This window comes from Cryptomeria japonica, chromosome 6, assembly GCF_030272615.1.
Source record: "Cryptomeria japonica chromosome 6, Sugi_1.0, whole genome shotgun sequence".
Lineage (NCBI taxonomy): Eukaryota > Viridiplantae > Streptophyta > Pinopsida > Cupressales > Cupressaceae > Cryptomeria > Cryptomeria japonica.
In genome coordinates, this window is record NC_081410.1 from 441,441,657 (window position 1) to 441,466,898 (window position 25,242).

The 25,242-nt window shown below is 35.2% G+C and overlaps 1 protein-coding gene across 1 annotated transcript; it reads left to right on the forward strand.

Annotated features, from left to right (window-relative positions):
* Positions 1 to 1,719: 1,719 nt before the first annotated feature.
* Positions 1,720 to 25,242, forward strand: LOC131037562 (methyl-CpG-binding domain-containing protein 11). The gene is made up of 3 exons (XM_057969758.2): positions 1,720 to 2,058; positions 23,634 to 23,766; positions 23,919 to 25,242. Exons 1-3 carry the CDS (start codon positions 1,954 to 1,956, stop codon positions 24,680 to 24,682), a joined length of 1,002 nt encoding a protein of 333 aa, XP_057825741.1. The 5' UTR covers positions 1,720 to 1,953; the 3' UTR covers positions 24,683 to 25,242.

Genomic DNA, 25,242 nt, shown 5'->3' on the forward strand with positions numbered 1-25,242 from the left:
GGTTTAGTTTTTCTTAACACACATTTGTCCATCTATTATGTGAGTGTTAACACATATTTGTCCATCCATATGGGTTTAAATTTTTTAAAAATATTTAATTTAATTTAATTTTAGATATTTAATTTAATTTATTTAAATTATTAATTTAATTTAAGTGATTTAAATTTTTTATTGACCACATTAAGTTTAAGTTATTTAATTTAATTAAAAAGATTTAAATTAAATTGATTAGAGTCATACACGAGTCATAAGTATATTTTAATCACATTTATTATTTATTTATTTTTTAGTAATATTTATTAATATTATATTATTATGTTATATTTTTATTAACACATTTAATTTAATTTAAGTTGTTTTATTTGAATGTTTTATACATGCATTAAGTTTGAGTTATTTAATTTAATTACACGACACTCATATGCATGTCAAATTTAATGGGTTTAGTTTTTCTTAACACATATTTGGCCATCCATCATGTGAGTGTAATACACCTCTCGGCATAATAATGATGATGTAGTCTTAATATTTCATTGAATCATCTCACATAGAGACTCAAAGCTTGCACCAACATTCACATCATCATGTAATATAATGACTTACTATTTAGACATTTTTGCATGTTGTGTCTTCCAACCTTGTTCACCAAGTGATTTGGCTCATTATCAAGAAAGTTTGCACACTTGCCCTTACACACCAAGAGCTCCCTAAATTGCTTCCTAGCAAAATCCATCTTCAACAATACATATAGTCACATTTTGTAGATTCATAAGAGCACAAGACATTTCTACACCTCCTCATCTAAGAGAAAAGTAGACTTCCCATAATTCAATAGTCAATTTCAAATTTTGATTGTTGACTCCATTTTTACAAGCTACTCGTTCATCACAAAGTACCAAAAGTGCAAAACTATCACAACCTTCTAAATCTCATCTACATTTACTCTCTTATATCAATTAATTATGCCCAAATTAATGCATGGTTATATTTTATTGATCATGGAGTTGAAAATGAGTTAAGTTACAGTAATTGAAGGAGTGGAACATCTATAAAAGAGTTACACAATAGAAATCAAAGGAGGGGGAGGGTTGTTAAGAAGTAGTTATATAATAAAAAATCAAAAAGCTAAAAAAAGACTTACATAATAGAAATGGATGATAAAGTCTTATTATAATATTATTTATTTATTTATTTTATATGATTCCACAAACTATAAAAAAATTATATCAAAGTAATTAGAAAAATAATATTAGATAAAAATCAAGGAGAAGGAGGGTTATAAGTAAATTATACATTTAAAATTAGATAATATATTTAATAAAATGATAACTATACATATCTTCTTAAAATTTTACATTTTATAATATCATTTTTCTAAATACAGAATTTATAATATTTTAAAATATTCACTACCATGCACATTTTTTTAATATATTAAAGTACTTACGATTTAAAATAAATAAATCGAATATTTTAATAAGTGAGACTTAAACCTTAGTTACTTAACTGTGAAAGCAGGTATTCACCATTACACCGCAATAAGTTCCAAATCATGTAATAAGTCGTCTCAAAGAAAGCAGGGTGTCAGGATTAGTTGAGAGTTATCCATGCAAACATCTGTTGGGAGATGATTAGAATATCCAAAAACTGGCGAATCACAAGCTTCCACAGCAATGAGTAAAGCTAGACCCCTATAAATACAATCTCTCGGAAAAACATCATGCGTTGAAAATGGACGCGAAAACACCTTTCCAAAACAGTTAAGGAGTAAGCGGACGCCAAAAATAACTAAACCCCAATATAATATATTCCAGGTTCTCGTCTCCACACCTAAAAATCGTCACTGGAGCCAGCACAAGTCCAAGTCGACACCGGGAAAGTTGTGGCGGAAATAGTGTTGGAAGAGGAGAAGAGTTGTGTAATTTGGAGCCCCTGCGACTAGAACACTCGCCCATGGAGAACGCGGAAGTTAAGACGCCGGAAAAGGACGCAGAGGCAGAAGGCTCGCCGGAAATTGTTTCCGTCGAGCTTCCCGCGCCCCCAGGGTGGAAGAAACAGGTCACAAACTGCTAAATTGCTGTCATATGATTCCAATTTTGTATGTGTGTGTTTGTTTGGTTTGGTTACACTGGAATTTTGTGAATGCCTCGTTGTTTTCCCCTTTATTTTTGAAATTGTGTTTGAGCTGTGTTTTACTGTTAGGGTTATGGGAGAAATTCCCTAGAATTTTTAGAGCTTTTGGGCTTGAGGTTATTATTGTTTCTTACGGCCGGAAAAATATATGTGGAAAGCACTTATTTAGCTAGAAAAGTGTTTATTTTGCTAAGGGAATAATTTTGTAAGGAAAGAGTTTTTTTTTTTTTTTTGGTTTGTCTAGGTGCAGTGAATGTTGTAATTTTGGTATGCATATAGTTGGGAAGAGTGAAATTAGTGGAGGCGAGCTGGCGAATTAAGCCAAATTTAGTTAGCATTACTGTTAGCGAGGGCTATTTGATGAATATAGCTAAGTTGTGTTGAGCACTCGATTTTTAACAGTGTATTCCTTCGTCAAGCATCTATTTGTGGACTGCAGTTCGTCATTTTATATTTGGTGCCTACCTTCCAGATACCTGTTTGGGTTTCTTTTGCCCTTGTGTTATTTTACGTACTACTCGAAACGGTAGAGAAAAATAAGAATTCGGGTCGAGCTGTTTTTTAATTTCTATTAGCAGAGCTTTGAGGTCTTTCAAGGTCCACGTCTCACACATGTAGAATACCCTACTGCGCCTGACTCTGGGGAAGTAGATAACATTTCTAATTTTTTAGCATCCAGCAAGGATGGGAACGCAATATAAGAAGTTGATTATAGAGTCCGAATCAAATACCTTACGTGGATGCAGCGATGGCTCATGCCCTGGAAGAGTAAAAGCTAGCGCGTTTTCATTGATCCAGTGACTGGTTGAGGGAACCGCTGAACGCATCTGCGACTATTACATGTATGTGTTATTATTATTGTACTTCCATAGAGGAAGTCTTCCCTAAGTTTTCTCAGTATTACCTCGTAGATTTTGGGTGACCTTACCGTGGTTTAGGGTGACCTGCTTTTTCCATGGGTGGGGGGCTTTCCATGTGTGTGGTGGGGGCGTGGAGGTCCATGTGGTTGGCAGATTTTTATCAGCACATGCTACATGGAGGATTCAGGATTGTTTTGTACAATAATTGAACGCATTCAGTTTTTCAATTTTCTCTACCTGTTGCTGCACCAGAAAAAATAGGAGGTTTGAAACCACACGTGCGGAAGAAGAATGAAAATTATAATCGATTACACATGATAAGCTGCTTTCGGAAGCTTGCTCGACAGTTTCCTACCATGAAAAATTATGCGTCAAGCTTCTTGATCGAGATTTTTGTTTTTTCTATTTGCACCAAAAAACTTTCATGGAACTGCCTAAAATGTGGGCTGGGGGACTGTTTTGCCTTGAGCTTGTGCCAAACTATTAAGATTTGAAACCTGTTTCACACTTGAAAAATTGAATGTAGTCACTGTACTACATTTTTGATGCTCCACAACCTAGGTACGTCAGGCTGCCTTATTGTGGTAATTTAATCAGTAAGCATTGCCGAGATAATTTAAGAGTTTTTTGCAGTCAAATGGTCTGCAATTGAATGAGCAAGCACTTCCGAGTAAATATCAGAGCTCTTTGCAGTCAAATGGTCTCGTGGATTTGTATATTGTTTTTTCTTAACATTATAAAATTAATTGCCATTCATTTAGCTTCTTCTTCTCGGAAGAAATTTTCAGTGCTGCTGCTTGGCCATGGAAATCTTAAACTGGGTCTGTATCCTCTCAGCTTCTACCGGCGTCCCAATGTTACCCTGGATGGTACCATTTGTTGCATTTCCTTGTTGAGTACATCACATTGGAACATCCACCCAGAACTTAAAATTGCAGCAGTAGCCTTCCTCCTTTCAACCATCTCTTGGTTTAATTGCCAAGGCAAAATGGTTCAAGACATCGTTTTTAAACTTTTACATGGCAAAAACTCTCCATCTAGTAGAGTTTTGACTGTTTCTCAAATTATTTTTAACAATTTTTTTTCCAATATTTTTTCTTGCTGTGAATTTGAAGTTATTTTCTATGGTTTTCCTAGCTGTGTTCGCTAACTTTTTTTTAATGCTTTCAAACAGTATGTTGCAAGTTTTTTGTATTAATATATAATTTATAATTTTACGAGTTTCTACAAATGAGTGAGAATTTTAATATGCAAAATAAAATAACAATAAAATAAAATTATTAGATGGGAGTTTTAGTATTTGTTATTTAGTTCATGCAAGTAATTTATTAAGTTTTGGCTCCAAGAAAGTAATAAATTTGTATTCTTCTTCTTTGTCACATATGGTTATTGTATTGGAACTAAGATATTGATTCAGCCTCCTGAACCTATAGGTTTGGGTCCAATCCAGCCGAGATATGGATCCAGGTTTGGTTTGCAGTGCAGTTTGTCAAGGGTCCTTAAAGTTCATTGCGGGTTCATTTGGGAAAAATCCATGCGAACCTGCCACAATTTTTTGGGATATTTTCATCTATTGCTGTCAAGTCAGCATTTTTCCTCCATAAATTGTTGCAATCCTATGTGAAGACGAAAAATCAACTTGTTGAAAAAAACATGCCATAAATTGGCTTAAACCTTGAACTTAGCAGTTCTGCTCATCCTTGCCAGGATTGCTTAGAGTTCACGAGAGAGGTATTGATAAGCATCCATTCGTAGTCAAAGCAACCTTGTCATTTTCTCTCTTCTCTTTGCCCTCTTGTTCGAGGAAGGTATGGCAAAGGCGTATGTAGAAGATAGTTGAGTTCTACTTGATGGTGGCAAAAGATGGATTGAAGGGAGCTATTTACTAGGTCAAAAATTAATTTTAATTAGGGTCAAAATTACAAGGTTTATATTAGAATTATTTTTAATTAAAATATATTTCTTTGAATAAAAAGGGGTAAAAGTTTATTTGAACACAAAAAATCCACCAATGCAAATCAACCTTAAAACCAAATCCCTGCCCAATCAAGGGTCTTGGACCTTGGACCAAAACTAGCAAAACAAATTAATTGCAGCCAATAGGTTAACCAGAACACCAAGAATCTCAAACAAAGACCCCATTAATTAACTTATACTCGAGAATCAACTATTAAAATATTAATTTTTTTTTTTTGATCGGTGACATGGATTTTTAGCTTGGTTCAATCTCTAGGTGAGGCCACAAACTAGGGGGCCTCATCCTTGAGTACATTATGGTGAGGTATTAACACCTTTGAATCTTGTACGCTTTGCTTTCATCTTAGCTCTCCTTATCGCTCCATTCTCACCTTATCTCTCCATGCTCCTTATCACTCCATTCTCCTTTAATCTCTCCTTATCACTCCATACTCTCCTTATCACTCCACGATCTCCTTATCACTCCAACCGGTCCTCACCACACTGCACCCATCAACTGGCCAGCACCGCTATGAATCTCACAAGGCAATTGGGCACCACCGCTAGGAATGAAAACGTTGTAGTCTTCGTCGTTGTTGGAGTGAGCACTAACAGAGCCAAGCGTCGCCACCATGAAAGATGCACTCCTGCGCCACCTCAGTCATGTCCTTCCAACACGCACGCTTGGATAGGTTGGTCAACGATCTCCTCCACCAGCTGCCAAACTACTGTCCATGCATCGACACACGAGACCAAACGATCGACTTGAAACAATCTGCAGGAGATTTGAATTGGGGACGCCATATCAACACGACTTGCAACGAAACCGTTGAACTACGGGGTGAACCCCATTAAAATAATAAATTTTAATTGTAAATTTAATTTTTAATTGTACCTTTTATAAAGGTTAACCATTAGGGTTATAATTAATATTGCATAATTACGCCATATCAACACGGTTTGCAACGAAACCGTTGCACTACGGGGGAACCCCATTAAAATAATAAATTTTAATCGTAAATCTAATTTTTAATTGTACCTTTTATAAAGGTTAAACATTAGGGTTATAATCAAGGTTGCATGGGTACTCGTATCGGAGACTCGGACGCGTCTCTCGCACCGGAAATTTCGTTGGAAACGTCTCCATAGAGAGGAGACTTATCGCTAATGTATCCGCACGTCTCCCACCGTCTCCAAGCCAAACAAAAAAAAAAGGAAACCTTAAAATGTTAAAAACAACAAAACACAGGCAACAAAAAAATCAAAATGTAGTACAAATGGAAAAAAAACAATGCTCAAAACAAACACAGGTCACAAGGATTTCTTAAAACGTTGCAACAACCATTACTAAATTATTATATTATATTTAATGTCATTATATTTTCAGAATTTCTATAAATTATTAAATTATATTTAAAAGAAATTGGCGTCTCCAAGTACCCACGTCTCCTATTTTGAAAAAATAGCCGTACCAGTACCAGCACCAGTCTCCAAAGTCTCCAAGTACCCCCGTACCCATGCAACCTTGGTTATAATTAATATTGCATAATTATAATTAAAATAATATAATTTTAAACAAATAATAATTATTGAATCAATTTCTCACATATATGGGCATATTTTATATAGATTTTTTAAAGATATTTATGTTAGTTTATACTGCATTTGTCTGAAATTTGAAAAGGTGAATAATATTTATCAATAATAAAAATTTGTAAATAAATTAAATAAGTTATTAGCATTACGATTAATAATAATTTTAATAATGTATATCAATATTTGTTCTTTATTTAATATTAACTTGTATATGTATATGTATATATATACAGTATATATGTATATGTTTGAAACCAAAACGAACTGAAGACCAAATTTTTTTGATGGAATTTGCGAATTGAACCCTCAAACTTGAACTTGAACTCGTACTAGGACTGATAACATAGAACCAGAATGCAGATAGAACTTTAAATGTTGCAAGGAGCTTTACGAGACATTGTACGTGTTCACCTTCATTCATTTGCTAGTCAAAAGTGGCTTTTAGACATATGCATATATTATATGTTGCAAACTTAAACTTTTGCATGGGATAATTTTGGTCACACTTGAATGTACCTAGTGTTTATAATACTACAACCTAGTGGAAGTTGCATATATCATCTTAGTATGCATTTTTAGAGCAATTTTTAATCGACAAAGTCTATGAAGATGGTATGTCTTCCTTGAAGCAAATACAGTACATTGCCTTTGGCTTTGCTAGAAACTAACTTTGTATTTAGTTTTTAAGAAAGCAATTTCAGATGAATGTAATTTGAAAATTTTATAATCATGTTAAATTGCAGAGATAAGTCTCAAGTTCACAAGCTATCTCATGCATCCTCAATTTGGTCCAATTTTTTGGACTGCATTGATACATTGTAGCTATGTAGTTGGGTGCATTGGTTGCTTGGCCGGATTTGGGTACCAGTTTGGTGCTCTTGTGGGTCCGGTCCAACGGAAATCTAGGGGGTAGAGGTATGGCAAATCTAGGTGAAATTTTCCTTGGATAGGGAAAGTATGTAGTCAAGAACTAGGGTGTTGTAAATTGCCGCCCAATTTAACTCAACTTTTACTGTTTTAACTTTCATTGATTATTGCCCTATTGGATGCCACAATAATACTAGTTTATGTCAAGATGTAGTAATGGTGTGCCCCAAGTCACATTATTTGGCGAATTTCATGGATGAAATTCAAAATTTGTCAATTTTGAAATATTTATGTAAAGTTTGTTAAAGTTTGGCCAATTATTTGTACGGTATAATGTGTCATTGTTTTTTCATAAAAGTAAAAAATTTAAAAAGTGTTTTTGGGGTTTTGAATAGGTTTTAAGGGTTTCTTACTCATTTTTTAATATAATGCTGGTCTTTGTCCTTTTTCATCGCACAACCCGCTTTAAGTGGTAAAAAAATATTCTTGTTTGTAAGTCAATGTGAGTGGTAATATTTTGCGCGTCTTTGTGGTAGATTGAGAGAGGCAAGCCTTTGATTGAGGCGAGTGCGTTTTGTGGTTGGTGAATTGTGCAATTTCTAAATCAATCGAAACTCCTTGCAATCTTTCCCTATGCACTTCTTTTGCAATTTGTTTTTATTTGATTTTTTTTAGGGTCGTTTATATTTATTAATATATTTTATAAAAATTATAAACTGTAAATTAAATTGTGTTAAAAGGTTGATATATTAAATTTTTAGTAATATAAATTTAAAATGTTATATTAAATATATCAATTGTATAAATTCTAAAATGTTATATTTAATTAGTTATATATTGTTATATTTAAAACAATTATGTTAAATTAAATCAAATATAATTAAATTAAATTATATTATTATATTTTTTTAAACCAAATTTGATAAACATATATGTTTCATAATATAATTATGAGTGTTATATGATGTGTTGTTTTTGATTAATGATGTATTGTTAAACTATATGATAATTTAATATAATATTACGAGTGTTATATGATGCAATGTTAAAATATTTTGATAATTTATTGGATATATTACTTATATTTAAAAATAAATAAAATTATATAAGGCGAATCTAATCCAATTTTTTTATTCCGAATATTTACACTTGCCAAACTTCATCCGAATTTTATGGTTGCCGAATTGGAATTTGAATTTGAACTTTGTGACTAGGGGTGTGTGAACCCAATGCCCCTCTCGATTCTTATCTATGCATAATCAATACTTCCTTTTATTTAATCTACTTTGTGTAGTTCAACAAGCCTACGATACATAACCTTATAGTCGTTTTAAACATAGCATTATATGGTCGAGGGAAAGAGTTGAGTAAATATATTTTATATTATTTATTTTACGTCTTTCTTCTTTTTCATTTAAAATATGAAATATAAAATATAAAATTTTATTTAAAGTATATAATTTAATATATAATAATAAATTTTCAACTCAATATAAAATGTAGAGTTAAATATAAATTATTAAACATAATGTTAACATAAACTGTAAAAATATAAAATATAATATGTAATGTAAAACGTAAAATTCAAAATTTAGCCGAACCCTCAAACCTGAACCTGAACTTGAATCAGTACCAGAACTGGCAACTTAGCATTCTAGCTAATAGTTGAAATGTCACAAACAATGGACAGGTATATGGTGCACTAGAAATATTTGTGGAACAAACTGCTCCAACATTCAGATGAACTATATAGTAATTGAGAAATATTAAGATTTCATAATGCAAGGAATTAAATATTGCTATTCATTGTATTTTGGTTGAAAAAAAATCAAGTTAATACCTGTTGGACATTTGTTTGACACATTTTGGCTCCTTTGCTAGTCACCAACAGTCTGGGAATAAAGTTGTGACTACAACTGTTATTCTCTTGAAATAAAGAGTGGTCCCTAAGGGTGAATTGTCTTTTCCAGTATTATAATAAGGCTTTTGTGCAGATGGTTTTTTAACAAAGGTTTTTCAGGAGTGAACCAAATGTTAAGAGTCATTTACTTGTTAAAACTTAAATCAATCAGATTTAAAATATATGCACTGATTTTAAAGATTTGAATGCTGGCTGTTCTTTAGAGGTAATTCTTCATAAACTTCTGAAGTGATTCAGATTTTCCTAGAATTTGTAATGGTTCTCCCAATCTTGAAAAAGTTGCTGAATTTAATAAAAGTTGAGTAAGATCTATGTATTTTTGTATTTCTTTGAACTTCATCAGAATTTCTAATAAATCATTTCAGTCATAGTTTTCAGTAGTTGTTCCTGCATAGAATTTGAGCTTTCCATTTAAGGTTTCTACAAAGTATGATGAGATCTGTAAAGCTTTGTTTATATTTTAAAGATTTTGTTAAGTTTGTTGATTCTTGACGAATTTTAGTAGATATTAACAATTGGGGTCAAAAGCGGAGTTGATGTTGGTTGTCAAGTCTGCAATTAGTAAAATTTCTTGGAAGTGGTTATTTTAGGAGCTTGCCTGAAGATTGAAGTTGTTGATCGAAGATTATTGTCAAATAGAATCTTCAAGGAACAACATAAAGTATTGAGATGGTGCCCCATTAGATGTAAGACCAAGCTGAGTCAGGTATCAAAATACTTTTGTTGTCAGCATGAATTTCAAGGCAAAGAGCAAGTGAAATTTTTTTGCCATGTTTGAAGCAGGTTCTGTATACAAACGAAGTGATTGGAAGCATTTAATACATTAATATCATGTGTGTAAATGTTTGGCCATCATCTCATGTGTAAGTTAGTTGGACAAAGAAGTGATTCAGACCCACATTCTCTCATTTGGTTATCAATTATTTGAGCATTTTATTTCGAAAGAATATTGAAGAATAAGTATTTGTTGAAGTTCTTGTGAATGTATCTTCAAAACACTTAAATTGAGTAAGCCCACTCAGTTCAGACAATTGTGTGGATGGTTGGTAGAGTCGAATTGCTCTATGTACAATGTGCTTAGTGTAGGAGATGCATGATTGGGAACAACTTGTGCAAACTTTTGTTTGTTTTAATACAACACAATCATAAGATTAGGATGGAGCCAACAATTTAGAGTATTAATTGACAAAGAAAAACATCTAAGTAAGATTTTTTTTAAGTCTCGGTTTAGATTCATTAATTCCTTCTTCCAACATTAGGAGACATGAGACTTTAACTTTTTATGTGATCATAATAACCATGGCATCACCACTATTGTCGTCTGAGATGGCAGGCTATTACTTGTATTACTGGTTTCTTCTCAACCTAGAATGTTAGGGGAGGTGCCATCGGAGTCTCTCTAGCTTTCGACAATGCCTAAATAGAGTCAAGTGTCATTCAAAGTCTTGTGCAAGATTTTTATTTTCCCATCACTTGCATATACAAGGGACATTGTTATGAGTTATGATTCCTTTTCCTTTGCTTGGCATTGTCCACAATTTTTAGGTACTTTAGAACTGCTTATGTGCTCTCAAGATTTCTCTTCTTTCCAAATCAAAGTCCATGACATTTAAAGTCAATGGCCAGTGTCTTCACTACCACTACTATTCATATAGTTAAATTTTACTTTTAACTCCCTTTCGAGATTTAGGAATAATTTAGAAATGTGAGTTATTTGCTAAGAATTCAGGAACATCAACATATTATAGCAATATTCAAATGAGCAATTGTTGTGAAATATGAAAATCTAAAATATTGAAATTTAAAGGTTGGGAGGAAAAATATTGAACAATATAGTGATAGATTATAGTTCATTACACAAAAGTTATGTTTGAGTTTGGTGGATTTTATTATAGAAATTCAAAATCCAGTGAACATTAAATAATTCCTTGAAATTTGTTCAAAATCGCCTACAGAGTCATACATACATGGTCGTACAATTTGCAATGGAAAAATATTAGGGGTTTGCAACATATTAGTTGTGTAGGGGTTTTGAAGATAGATATGGTGTCAAGACCTTTCGTATTAGAAAAATATGAAGACAAGAAATTAGAAGTCTTAAGTCAACCATAGTTGGCGTGACCCTTGTAGCATCATTGCAGTAGTTAGGTGTTGGCCAAGGCTTGGGGTGCAAGCTCTAAACAACTTTTTAGAATAAAACTTATATTTTTGCTAGGGTATTGGTTAATCTTGAATAGATGTGCTTGTTGTGTGATCTTGAGAGAAAAGTCCATTTGTTCTTTGTTCTTTGATGTAACTATGATGGAGGTAGCATGTGAATATGGACAACCCTTTTCCAATGTTGGTGAATGATTAGTTTGAAACAACTTCTCAAACGACCAAAGGATTTAGAAGACATGAATAACTTCTTTTCTAAAAATGATCACGTTGGCTGCTCACACCTAGCATGAATAGAAGAAGAATGCTGGAATTAATAATGCTTTGTTGTTTCTATTCATTGATCTTGATAGGGAAATTCATTGCTTACCTTACCACATACAATCCATAAGGCCAAGTGTTTGTATTCAGTGTATAATGTCTATTATTATTATGTTTAAAAAATATTAGTTATTTGTGTATGTATTAAGTTATTATGTTTCAATAATATTATTTATCTGTCTATGCAGTAATGTTGATTGGCTGAAATTGTGTTCCTCTTGACAATCGTTGAGTCTTTTAAATAGATTGTGTATCATTGAGGAAGGTAGTATGAGGCTATGAGCTAATCAGATCAACTTTTATCCTTGGTTGGCCATCTCTAGTCTTCTTTTGCAATAATTTCATGTGCAAATAAAGATATATTTGTATTTGGTATGCATTATCTTTTTTATTATTAATTCATGTATTGCTTTTATTAGATAGAGCAGTAAACATTTGGTGTCATTGCCTTAAAAGAAGTTGGGTCAAATTTGAGCGATTCATGCCCTTAGATATTAATAAAGGAGAGAAGAGGCCACAAAATAGTGAAGACCGTGAGATTAGACAATATTTGAGGATTATTGAGCAAAGGTTTGAAGGAGAAGATTACGAGAAACACTTGATGAAAATACATTTGTACGATCACCTAGTCAGAGCTCTATTTGAGAACGCAATTAAGTTGAAAAGCCAAGACAACCTTCTCTAGATGAGAGAAGCTGGGAGATAGAAGTCACATTCCTTCACAAAATTGTGTGAGAGTGGCCTTTGAGGCGTTGCAAGGTTGTCAATTGAAGTAGAAGAAGACAAGCCAATGGTGTATAAAAGGAAATTTGAAGGTGAAACAAGTGCACAAAAGGTTGAAGCCGAGGGAAGAGTTGAGGATTCGTCTAAAGAAAAACTCCCTAGTAAGTAGGTTCTAGGCATGAGGTTTGCATCCAAATAAATTCATGGTAAGCCCTAGCGGAGAAAAACAAAAGTTGCCGAAGTTTATAGGCAATGGATCAAAGGACTTTGTATGACATTGTAAGATTTGTGAAACAATTTGGATGGCAAATGTGCAAGATTATAGAGCAATAAGGCTATGATTTTTTTCAACCAGCTTTTGTGGTGTAGTGATTGACTGGCATAGAAATTAACCCAAGCCATCCCGAAATAGATGGGAGAGATTAAAGGTGGTCTTCAAAGAAGAGTTAAATTGCTTTGTGACGATATTGAAATAGTAGCAGAAATTTACAATGCAAAATAAGGTCAGCACAAAAACATACAAGCTTATAATCATAGACCTGAAGAATTGCTTGTAAAGTTAGAAAAGGAACCAACCTATGGTCTCAAGAAAAGATGGTTCATCGAAGGTCTACCTTTTTTGTTAAGAAAAAAGATGAGGGTAGTACTGCTCTATTTATATTCAGAAGTCTGCAATTGACATAGAAAGTGAAGATAAAATGTCCTCGTGCAATAAAAGAAAAATAGAGGAAGATGGATTGCTTTGACAACAATAGTGATAATGAATCGAGAACGGCACAAGTGCTTGTAATAAATCTAGTCCCTTGCATCGACCTCCAATAATGATGAGAAGTAAGCACTTTAGGAGAGCAATGGGCCATATAAGGAGGAATATTTCTAAGGACCAAAGTGCAAGGGATGGATAATAAGCTGGAATTCACTATTTAAAGTGAGAAGATATGCTTCAAATTTGTTAGGAGGATACTCTTGGGACAGTTTGCTTACATCAGATGAAGATCACATGGGGACCAATTGGCTGAAGATTATGGAACCAAAACTTCAGATCCATATAAAATGGTAGGTAATAATGGTGTCAAAGGGGAGAATTTTAGTGTTTGGGTGGAATGTCTTAGAAATGAATATAAAGAAGCATACACCTCTTACGATAATGTGATCAAGAGGCAGGTCTATAGTTAAAAGATAGACCTGTAAATCATATGCCTAGGCAACTATATGCTATAGTGATTCAATAGGCTCCTTCCAAATGGTAAAATGGAGTTTGATGGGTCTTTTGTGGAAGTATTGAAGAACGCACTGTCAGTCTTACTAGAGGTTCACTGATCCATAAAGATGCAGGAGTTGTCTGAAACAATTTCCGTAATTTTGAAATCATCAAGTGCTTGTTGTTTTGCTGTAGTCAAAATTACCAGTCATGCACGGGTGGCTATTGCAGAAATGCTGGTTTGACAAAGTTGGTATTAAATTAATAAATTATTAATGTAATGCTGTGGTGAATATAATAACCATCTCTGTGGTTTTGTATTTGCCTCTATGATTATCTAATTGCCAAAACAAGGAAATTGGCAGTTTTGTCATGACGAGGGAATGAGTCTGGGAAACAAGCAGTCATGACTTTTGGTGTTTCAGATCACACATGGAGGTTTCTAGTGCACGGGAAAGACTTCTGAGACAGTATTAATGGGCATGAGGAGGACATTGGTCAGGTTTAGAGGTGGAGAATTTGATTGTAAGCAATTAGACAAAGAAGAACTGAGTTGTTGTAACAGAGAAAGCTTGGCACTGCACCAAGAGCAACTGTATTGTTGTGATTACACTCTATAACTTGTTTTCCATCTGATATGTATAGATAGATGATTTATTTGGCCACTACCAGCTAATTTTTTCTTCATCTGGATGTTTCCGAGGTAAAATTTGATTACGGTCAGTATGTGTTTAGTTGGATGTTTATTTCCATTTTGGGCAACCAACTACCTTCTAGAACAGTGTTTAATCATTTTAATAAGAGTAAATAATACTTCAGTGATTCTTAGTTTCTACAAACTGTTTGACAAAATTACAGAGCATTTTAGTATTTGAGCAGGGTCAGTAATTGTGGGAAAATTGTGTAGAATGGAATTAAAACTTCAGATCCATGTAAAATGGTAGGCTTAATAATGGTGTCAAAGGGGAGAATTTTAGCGTCTGGGTGGGGTGTCTTGGAAATGAATCTAAAGAAGCTTACCTTTTACGATAATGTGATCAAGAGGCAGGTTTAGAGTTAAAAGATAGACCTGTAAATCATATGCCTAGGCAACTATATGCTGTAGTGATTCAATAGGCTCCTTCCAAATGGTAAAATGGAGTTTGATGGGTATTTTGCAGAAGTATTGAAGAACACACTCTCAATCTTACTAGAGGTTCACTTATCCGTAAGGATGCAGGAGTTGTCCGAAACAATTCCCATAAATTTGAAATCATCAAGTACTTGTTGTTTTGTTGTAGTCAAAATTTCCGGTTGTGCTCATGTGGTGATTGCAGAAATGCTGGTTATACAAAATTGGCATTACTGTAATGCTGTGGTGAATGTATAACCATCTCTGTGTTCTGTATTTGCCTCTATGATAATCTAACTGCGAAAACAGGGAAGTGGCGGCTTTGTCATGACGGGGGAATGAGTCTGGGGAACAAGCAGTCATGACTTTTGGTGTTTCGGATCACACAGAGGTTTCTAGTGCACAGGAAAGACTTCTGAGACATTATTAATGGGCATGAGGAGAACGTTGGTCAGGTTTAGAGGCTGGAGAATTTGATTGTAAGCAATTAGACAAAGAGGAACTGAGTTTTTGTAACAGAGAAAGCTTGGCACTGCACCAAGAGCAACGGTATTGTTGTGATTACACTCATAACTTGTTTTCCATCTGATATGTATGGATAGATGAATTATATGGTCACTACCAGCTAATTTTTCCTTCATCTGGATGTTTCCAAGGTAAAATTGATTATGGTGAGTGTGTCTAGTTGGATGTTTATTTCCGTTTTGGGCAACCAACTCCCATCTGTTTTAATCATTTTTATGAGAGTGAATAATGAAACTTCAGTGATTTTTAGTTTCTACAAACTGTTTGACAAAATTACGGAGCATTTTGGTATTTGAGCAGGGTCAGTAACTGTGGGAAAGTTGTGTAGAATGGAACCAAAACTTCAGATCCATATAAAATGGTAGGCTTAATAATGGTGTCAAAGGGGAGAATTTTAGCGTTTGGGTGGGATGTCTTGGAAATGAATTTAAATAAGCTTACCTTTTACGATAATGTGATCAAGAGGCAGGTAAAGAGTTAAAAGATAGACCTGTAAATCATATGCCTAGGCAACTATATGCTGTAGTGATTTAATAGGCTCCGTCCAAATGGTAAAATGGAGTTTGATGGGTCTTTTGTGGAAGTATTGAAGAACACACTCTCAATCTTACTAGAGGTTCACTGATCCATAAGGATGCAAGAGTTGCCCGTAACAATTTCCATAAATTTGAAATCTTCAAGTACTTGTTGTTTTGTTGTAGTCAAAATTACTGGTTATGCACAGGTGGTGATTGTAGAAATGTTGGCTAGACAAAATTGGCATTACTGTAATGCTGTGGTGAATATATAACCATCTCTTTGATTTTGTATTTGCCTCTATGATTATCTAACTGCGAAAACAGGGAAAGTGGTGGTTTTGTCATGACGAGGGAATGAGTCTGGGAAACAAGCAGTCATGACTTTTGGTGTTTCAGATCACACATGGAGGTTTCTAGCGCACGGGAAGGACTTCTGAGTCATTATTAATGGGCATGAGGAGGACATTGGTCAGGTTTAGAGGTTGGAGAACTCGATTGTAAGCAGTTACACAAAGAAGAACTGAGGTGTTGTAACAGAGAAAGCTTGGCACTGCACAAGAGCAACTGTATTGTTGTGAATCTTGTGATTACACTCTATAACTTGTTTTCCATCTGATATGTATAGATAGATGAATTATTTGGCCACTACCAGCTAATTTTTCCATCATCTGGATGTTTCCAACTGTAAAATCTGATTACGTTGAGTGTGTGTTTAGTTGGATGTTTATTTCCATTTTGGGCAACCAACTTCCTTCTAGGAAAGTGTTTTAATCATTCTAATAAGAGTAAACAATGAAAATTCAGTGTTTCTTAGTTTTTATAAACTGTTTGACAAAATTACAGAGCATTTTGGTAAATGAGCAGGGTCAGTAACTGTGGGAAAATTGTGTAGAATTAAATTATATGACAGTGGCAAGGTTTTTAGAGGATTGGAATTTAATTCCTTAAATTGAGAGATTGGAAAAACATTCTGGACATTCGAACAGACAATCTAGAGATTGGATCAAAGAGATAAGGATGGAAAAGTATATAAATGCTCTGGTGTCTGCCTTGGAGAGCCACATGGAACAAGGAATGAAGACTCACCTATGAATAACTTAGCAATGTAACAATTCCAAATTTCTCCAGAACAATTATTCACAACCATATTGGTGTGTGCTCTAGGCAAGAAATTTTAATATTGGAGACAATGGAGAAGGAACAAGGGTGACAAGGAGAACCTTTGGGACAAAAGATGCTTTGAGGAGCGATATATAATCAGAAATTACTCAATTTGAGGTTGAAACTAAAGTAGAACACACAACTTTTGAGGGTCATGTAATTGCAAAAAATATTAGATTCTTGGTTTAAGCAAATGAATGTATATTTTAATGTTCTTATTGTGAGTGGGACAGACAGGATTTCCTTTGATTGCCTCAAGATGACCAGTCATGGTCTTGTATGATGGGGAGCTACCTTGCTTCTTGTGATAAGAAAATGAAGCCAGTAGTGTGTAGTTGGGAGGGTTTCAAAGATTTGTCATGTAGAAATTGCTATCCAACTAGACATAAAACTAACCAAGGATTAAGTAGCGTATTATAGACATGGTAGTGGGCAAACTGTGCAGGACTACACAACTGAATTTTGGAGAAAAGCCATGTTGTTTGCAATGGACTTGGAAGAGGAGGATATCCTCACCAATTATATTGGTGGGCTGCACCCAAATCTTAGGAGAAGAGTAATCATGACAAAGACAAAGGACCTTGATGAAGCATCTGCTTTGTTGTACTGCAGGGAGGAAGAAAATAGGAAGGGTTAAGGAGTCTTCCAAGCAAGGGCAAAGTGATAACCAGCGAAAGAGGGCCTGATGGAAAGCACTCCAAGAAAAGCAATTGGTAAGTTAATAAGATTTGATGCTGCTGTTCATCAATATAAGGGCCCCCAAAAATCATTGTTCTCAGTTGCACCCCAAAAGCAAAGACAAGGAAGACTCCAAAAAGTCCATGGCCACTATCCAAGAGTGGGAAATTGAGGATAACTCAGATGTAGAGGAAAGACTTGGATGCATAGCCATAAGGACTATAGTTTCAAATAAAGAAGTGAAACTGAAAAAATAATGGACTGACTATTCACTCTCAAACTAAAAATAGAAAAAAAAAGGCAAGTGAACTTGTAGAGCTCAGTTTCCAATGCAATTTGATTTCAGTCAATAATATATTTAAGAAACTGGTTTGAATAGTTGGTCATCTTCATCCATATCCATTGGGTTGGGTGGAAAAAGGTATTGAGATTCAAGTTACAAGAAGGATGTAAAATTATGTTTGATATGAGTTCTTAATATATTGATAAAACTGATGTTATTGCACTTGATACATTTGATTTTGTTCTTGGAGGGCCATATTTGTATGTTAGGGATGCTATATTCATGAGAAGTGCTGACAAGCATGGGTGGGTCAAGGATGAGATAAAATACACCATCAAAGGACACCAAAGCAAAGCAAAAAGTGCCATGGTCAGTTCTAACTAAGCTATCAAGTTGATTCAATAGACCGAGCAGTTTTGTTTACTTCTGTTGAAGGATAAAGCAAGATGATGGGACTGGGAGTTCTTCAGTGTCTTATATCAACAAGTAAATGAAGGGGTTATTTAGGTTGGCATCTTTTAGGAAGATTTTCTTCAATCCAAGGGGCTGAGGTAAGTAGAACCAGAGATTCACTTACCTTTGGAATCTTCTCTACCAAATATTGGATTGTACAGATAAACTTTATTAGGGTGAATAGCCCAAGCACCTCTCCATGTGGGTCAGCTATTGTTGTTTGTGGGGAAAAAGGATGGCTATTGGGAAATGTGTATAGAATATCAGGCTGTCTACAAGATCACCATCAAGAGCGGCGACTATATTCTGCCATGGATAGATGACTTGTTTGACTAGCTGCAACATGTGAAATATTTCCCAAAATAGGATTTGAAATCAGGTTTACCATCAAGTATGAATGGAGGAGGAAGATGCATGGAAGGTTGCTTATAGAACCAAGCAAGGTCTCTATGAAAGGTTAGTTCTTCCTGTTGCTTTATGTAGTGCACTTATAAGCTTTTTGTAATTGAGGATTGATGTTACTTTTGAGAGGTCCCATAGATATATATTTATCTATGAGTTGGTTTAATGGTATGTTAACTGATGGTGAGATGACAACTGCTCGAGAGTTGGACTTGCAAGGGCTATATATCTATTGGTTGAGGGGGGGGTTAATTTCTCTCTCTGCCAGTCAGGTTTTGAAGCAGCATTAGTTGTATCACAGGCAGGGGGAGTTGGCAGGTGGGAATGCTTATGATGGTTTGCTTCTCTATTCATTAGGATGTATGTAATATGCTCAGGATCAGGTTTGAGTCAAGGACATGTAACTGATATGCAACTGATAAAGCAAGTTTTGCCCATTTTGAAGGATAATTATTAAAGCTGTTGTGTGACATGAAGAAGTACAAGCTTGCAATTGAATCTTGGTATATTTGGGTCATTTAGCTGGATGATTTGAGATGAGAGTGGATCCCACAAAGGTGGAGGCCATCATAAATTGGTCAACACCAAAGAGTGCCATAGAGACAAGGATTTTTGTAGGTGTTGTCCAATATATGCATGCATAAGTACATTCCATCTTTATATTTTATCGTTGCTTTCCTTGAGAGTCGGTTGCAGCCATGGTTAAGAACTTTCAATGAGGTAAGACACATGATTATTTGAATTGTTGAAGTAGAAGATTAACCATGTTCTGGCGTTAGTTCTACCTAACCTTCTTCTACCCAAATCATTGTCTGGTGTTGGTTCTACCTTACATTTATCTGCTCTAATCATTGTCTAGTGTCAGTTCTACCTAACAATCATGCATGCTTTGAGGTTGAAACCATTGCTAGTGAATATGCTATGGGTGCAATCTTGATACAAGGGGGTAAACTTGTTTGTAATCATTCAAAGGCTTTTACTTTAGCTGTTAGGAAATTTCTAGTGTATGATTGGGAGTTATATGCTCTAGTTCAGCCTGTTAAATAATGGAGACATTTGTTTGGAAAAGAAACTATTTTGCATATTGACTATTAGCCATTATAGCATTTTTAAAGCCCAGAGCAAGTTGCTATAAAAGCACGAATTGGATCCCTGATTTTGCAACAATTATATTTAGTTACTGGATGTATATAAGGAAGGAGTGATGATGTTATCTAAGCCACCAATCCCTAAGCCCATGCCAGCTCTCACCATGATAGCTCAACATGAGTCTTTCACAAAAGAGGGGCCTATGGAGAAGAATACGAATAAGACTCAAATTTTTGTGAGAAGTATAGGCAGCTACAAGGACAAGAGGTTCTCAAGAATGAAAGGTACTTATACCTTAAGGATGTACGGTTCTATAGTTTGAGCAATTGTGTGTGCTGAGGGCACATAGGTTTGTACTTGTGTGGGAGGGACATACCTCCAAAATGGCAGTCCACTTTGCTGTTGCAAAGGTAGGTTAAATGCAAGTAGAAGTGACAAGATTTATCAGGGGATGTAAGTATTGTTGTACTAAGATTTGGAAATCTTAGGTTTGAAAGGAGGATTATACATGCCTCTTCTAGTGCTTACTAGTCCATGGGAAAGCATTTCTATGGTTTCTGTTGATGGGTTACCAATAAGTGAGCATGGAAAGGATTCTCTTTTTTTTTGTTGATAGATTTAGCATGGTGTGCTTGCTTAAATCCATGCAAAAAGACTATCATAGCGAGAGGGACAGCTGATTTATTCTTTGCCAATGTTGGGTGTTCTATGGGTTGTCCAAATCCGTACTTGGTTTGTTGGCAGGTTCTGGTTCAGCTTGTGGAGAAATGGATACCAAGCTCCAAAAAAGTACTGCTTGCCATCCCCAAATGGATGGACAAGTGGAGGTTGTAAATGGGATGTTGGTGCAGCTCATAAGAGGTTATAACAGCAGATGCCCAAAGTCACGGGATGAAGTTCTACCATATATTCAACATTTGTACAATGGAACAATCCATTCCACTGATCAGTCACCTTTTAAACCATGTTTGAATTATTACTCTAGTGATCCACTTGATATTGCACTGGGACAAAAAGATGAATAGGAAGCACTAGATTCAGACCACTGATCACTTACCTTTCAAACCATGTTTGAATTATTTCTCCAGTGATCTGCCTCATGCTGCACCAAGACAACAAGATGAATAAGAAGGCACTAGATTCAGAGGTGGCAAAAGCAAAGAAGTTTGTTGAGAGGATATTTTAAATCCAACTCGAGTTTAAAGAACATCTGCAAGGTCGCAGTTACAGAACAAAGCAAGGCATGACCAACATGTGTAAAGAGCAGTTACAAGGACGATCCTAGAAGAGATAATATGTGGACCATTCACCATCTTAGAGGCAGTTGGAGAGATTGATTTCAGATTAGACATATTTCCTTTTATGAGGTTACACTCAGTGGTCAATTGTGAATACCTATAGTCGTATGAAGAAGATGATCTAGTGCTACCCTTGCTAGATGACTTGGTCTATTTAAACAGGTGATTCTTGTAAAGGATGTAGTGCTATAGTAGAAGAAGAGAGACTAGAAGGGAAGTCCAAGAATCTTGGCACATGGGATTGAAGGACGAATGATGAAGAAAGCTTGATGGTACTCCAAGGAGAAATTGTTGGAATTATTTCCTCTCAGTGTTTTACTGAGATTTTGTGGGGGCCCAAAAGCCTCACGAAGGATCAATAAGCTGTCTAGAACAATAATTGAAGATTTTCCAAAAAATAGAAATTGTGAAAATACTTGTGGTTTTGGCACAGTTGAAATTACCAGTTATGCATAGGCAGTAATTGTGAAACTTTTGTGGTAGTTTCATATTTGTCTTGACAGTTATGCAACTGCTAGAACAGGGAAAGTGGCTGTTTTGTCATGACATAAGCTTATGATTCTGGGAAATGAACAATGATTTTTGGGCATTATGGATCACACTTGAAGGCTTCCAATGCTCAGGAAAACTTCCACGACATTACTTATGGCATGAGAAGGACAATGGTCAGTTTGAATTTTGAAAGGGTAGAGAATTCAATTGTATGTAATTGGACAAAGGAGAATTCAGTTGTAACAGAGGAAGTTTGAGAGCGAGCAAAGAGCAACTGTACTATTGTTATCGCTCTCAGTAACTTGTTTCCATTTATAATCCATCCAAGTAGATGAGCTATTCGGCTGCTATCAGCTGGTTTTTCCACTTTTTGGAGGTTTACAGGGTAAACTCTGAATACTGTGTGTGGATGTTCAGTTGGATGTTGTTTATTTCCATTTTGCATGATCAATTCACGTTTAGGACAGTGTATTGATCATTCTAATGAGTGCAAATAATAAATTAGGGATTCTTATTTTTAACAAACTGTTTGACTTATCCAGCTTTATCTATCAGCTGAAAAGCCAATTTGAAAGGAAGCTAAAAGGATCACATATCATTAACAAAAAACATCACAACTTCATGATGTTGAAAATGAGTATCATGACCATGTGTGGTTCTTATTTTTAACAAACTGTTTGACTTACCCAGCTTTATCTACCAGCTGAAAAGCCAATTTGAAAGGAAGCTAAAAGGATCACATATCATTAACAAAAAGCATCACAACTTCATGATGTTGAAAATGAGTATCATGACCATGTGTGGTTTCCCTCAAGATAGCAGAGTGAGGATGAGAAGGAATTTGAGGAAGATTATGAGAAAGGTAATTAAGGATGTAGCATACCATCAACAAACAGCATCACAATTCTGGGTCGAGGAAGTTAATAAGAAATGAAGGGTGTAAATGTTGACAAACAGAGAGTATTTGGTTATTACAATACACCAAAAGTTGACCCTGATTGAATTTAATTGACGTGTTACAGATGTTCACATAAGGATTCAAGTAGAAATTCTGTTTTGGAATTTATATCAAGCATTTGAGATTGTAAGGATTTCTTTTGGGTTTGCCATTGAAGTAGTATGAGCAAATGATACCATAATTACTCTCATTAGAATCTGTAAAAGATTAGCGTGTGATCTCTATGCAAATTGTTAGTTTGATCCCTGATATGTATAAAATTTTACCAGCAAGAATGGTAAAGGTCCACCAATATCTGTATGATGAAGCTTGGCAATGTTTTAGTGGTAATAAATGATGTCAGGTGTTCCTCGTCCGTTAGCCATAGCTCCTTAAGCTGTATTGGAAATTTATTAGGTTATTAGAAGTTGATTGAGTAATTGTGATTGGAGAGAACATAATATGAGTTTTCTACTATAGGTGGCACCGTCTATAAATTATGTCTATTGGTTTTGTTGGTTTCTGTGAAGAGCATGATTCAAAGTTTATTGTAGCATTATCTACTTGCAGCATATGGATATCATTGCATGATTAGATTTGAATGATGAGAGTTGTTACTTGGATAGAACATCTATAGCTAATTTGCAGAGCTGGTTGAAGATACCTTGGGTCAAGTAAAAATCTAGGTGTAATAGTTCTACTTTGAACTGCAACTAGTATAGGCAACTTCTTGTTAGTTGCTCTAAAAAATCTGAGCTATGATGTGGTTAATAAGTTGATACTGATGTCAGTAAGTTACCCAGTACAATTCCATCATGATGTGAGCCAAGATGCTAAAAGGCTATTGTTCTATTAGAGCTCGAGGATCTTGGTTGATGCTGCTCTCATCTGTGGTAATTAAATATTGTTGATTTTATATAACATTGATGTTTGGTTGTCTCTCTTGTGCAGTTTTTTCCAAAGAAGTGGGGAATTGTTTTCACTGCTCCTACAGGTGAAGAGATCAAGAATAAGCGTCAATTGTCACAATATTTGAAGTCCCATCCAGGAGGCCCTGCCAACAGTGTGTTTGATTGGGGCACAGGTAGGTGTAGGAATTTATGATTCACTGATTGTGGCATTCTTTTTATTGTGATATTTAGTTTATCGGAAATTCATTTTCCAAGAGTATTGTATAAGTTTTAGTAATTAGAAAGCATAATCTTGACTACTTTTGGTTATTTTTGTGAATAATAGGTGACACGCCCAGGAGATCTACAAGATTAAGTGAAAAGCCAAAGACAACTGAAACTCCAGAAAGTGACAGCAAGAAGACCCCAAAGCGGTCTAGGAAATCAGAGGGCACTTCAGATGAAAGGAAAGGAAAGAAAAAGAAAATGGCTGAAGATCCTTCAGAAGTTGAAGCCGATAAGGATGAGGAAATGAAAGATGCTGATGATGTGGAGGATTCAGTAAAAGAAAAAGCTGATACTGCAGAAGAAGCAGATGATAAGAAAACCGAGGATGGCAAGGAAGAAGAACCAGACAATAAGCCTGAAGAAGAGCAAGAAAATGGAAAAGAGAAACAAGAAGCAGAGTCTGAAGTGAAAGTAGATCCATCTAAAGCTGAGGAAATAAAAGAGGTGGCAGTTGATAAAGTAGAAGATGTGCCGGTAGTGGAGAATGAAGTTAATGTAGATGAAGAGATGAGAAATGACCAGGTAGGAGAGAAAAAGATGGAGGAAAAGAAAGAAGAGACTAAACTTGAGGAGACACCAATTGTGGTGCCAGAAATATCTCCAATTGCGGTGCCAGAAATATCTCCAATTGTGGTGCCTGATGAACCACTGGACACAAAGGAAGGCAGTACAGAAAACTCTAAGCATGAGGAACCTGCAAAGCAAACAGAAGCACCAAATGAATCAAATATAAAGCATACCAGTCAAGAGACCGCACAGCAATTTGAAATCAATTCTCTGCACTGTGAGCAGACACCTGCACCACCTTCAGTGAGCTGCTGAATCCCACGGTTTTCTTGTTCTGTATTGTAATAGGTTAGTGCATGATTCGTCATTAGCTGTACTCCAGGTCTGGGGTTTGGCAGAGAATAAATTCTCATTGAGGTTTCTCTAGCATTGCAATGCAGTAGCAATGCCACTTCTGAAATATAAACAAAGGAAACCTGGGGATGCAGTCACATTTTCCTTAGTGCAGCTGGGCATAATTCAGATTTTTTGAAGCACGCACTATGCATATCTGATATAATTCAATTTCTAACTTTGTAAGTTTATTCTGGTAATACTGTTATTTGAACTTATAATCCACAGGCTTCAGTGCCCCCCCAAAAGACTATTGACTATGCTGTAACCTTTTTAATTAGATAGTTTTAACTTTTGACAGTCTGTACTGTTACAAAGCTTTTTGAGTTTCTTATGCAGAGGTGGACTCAGGAAGTCAAATTACATCTTGCTCTGTAATTCTGAAGCCTTTTGGGGTAAGTTTCAGTTATATCTTGAGACCCTTAATTAATCATTTAGTCCTTTGAATATATGGTGATGGTCTGTATGACTTCTTGTTGATA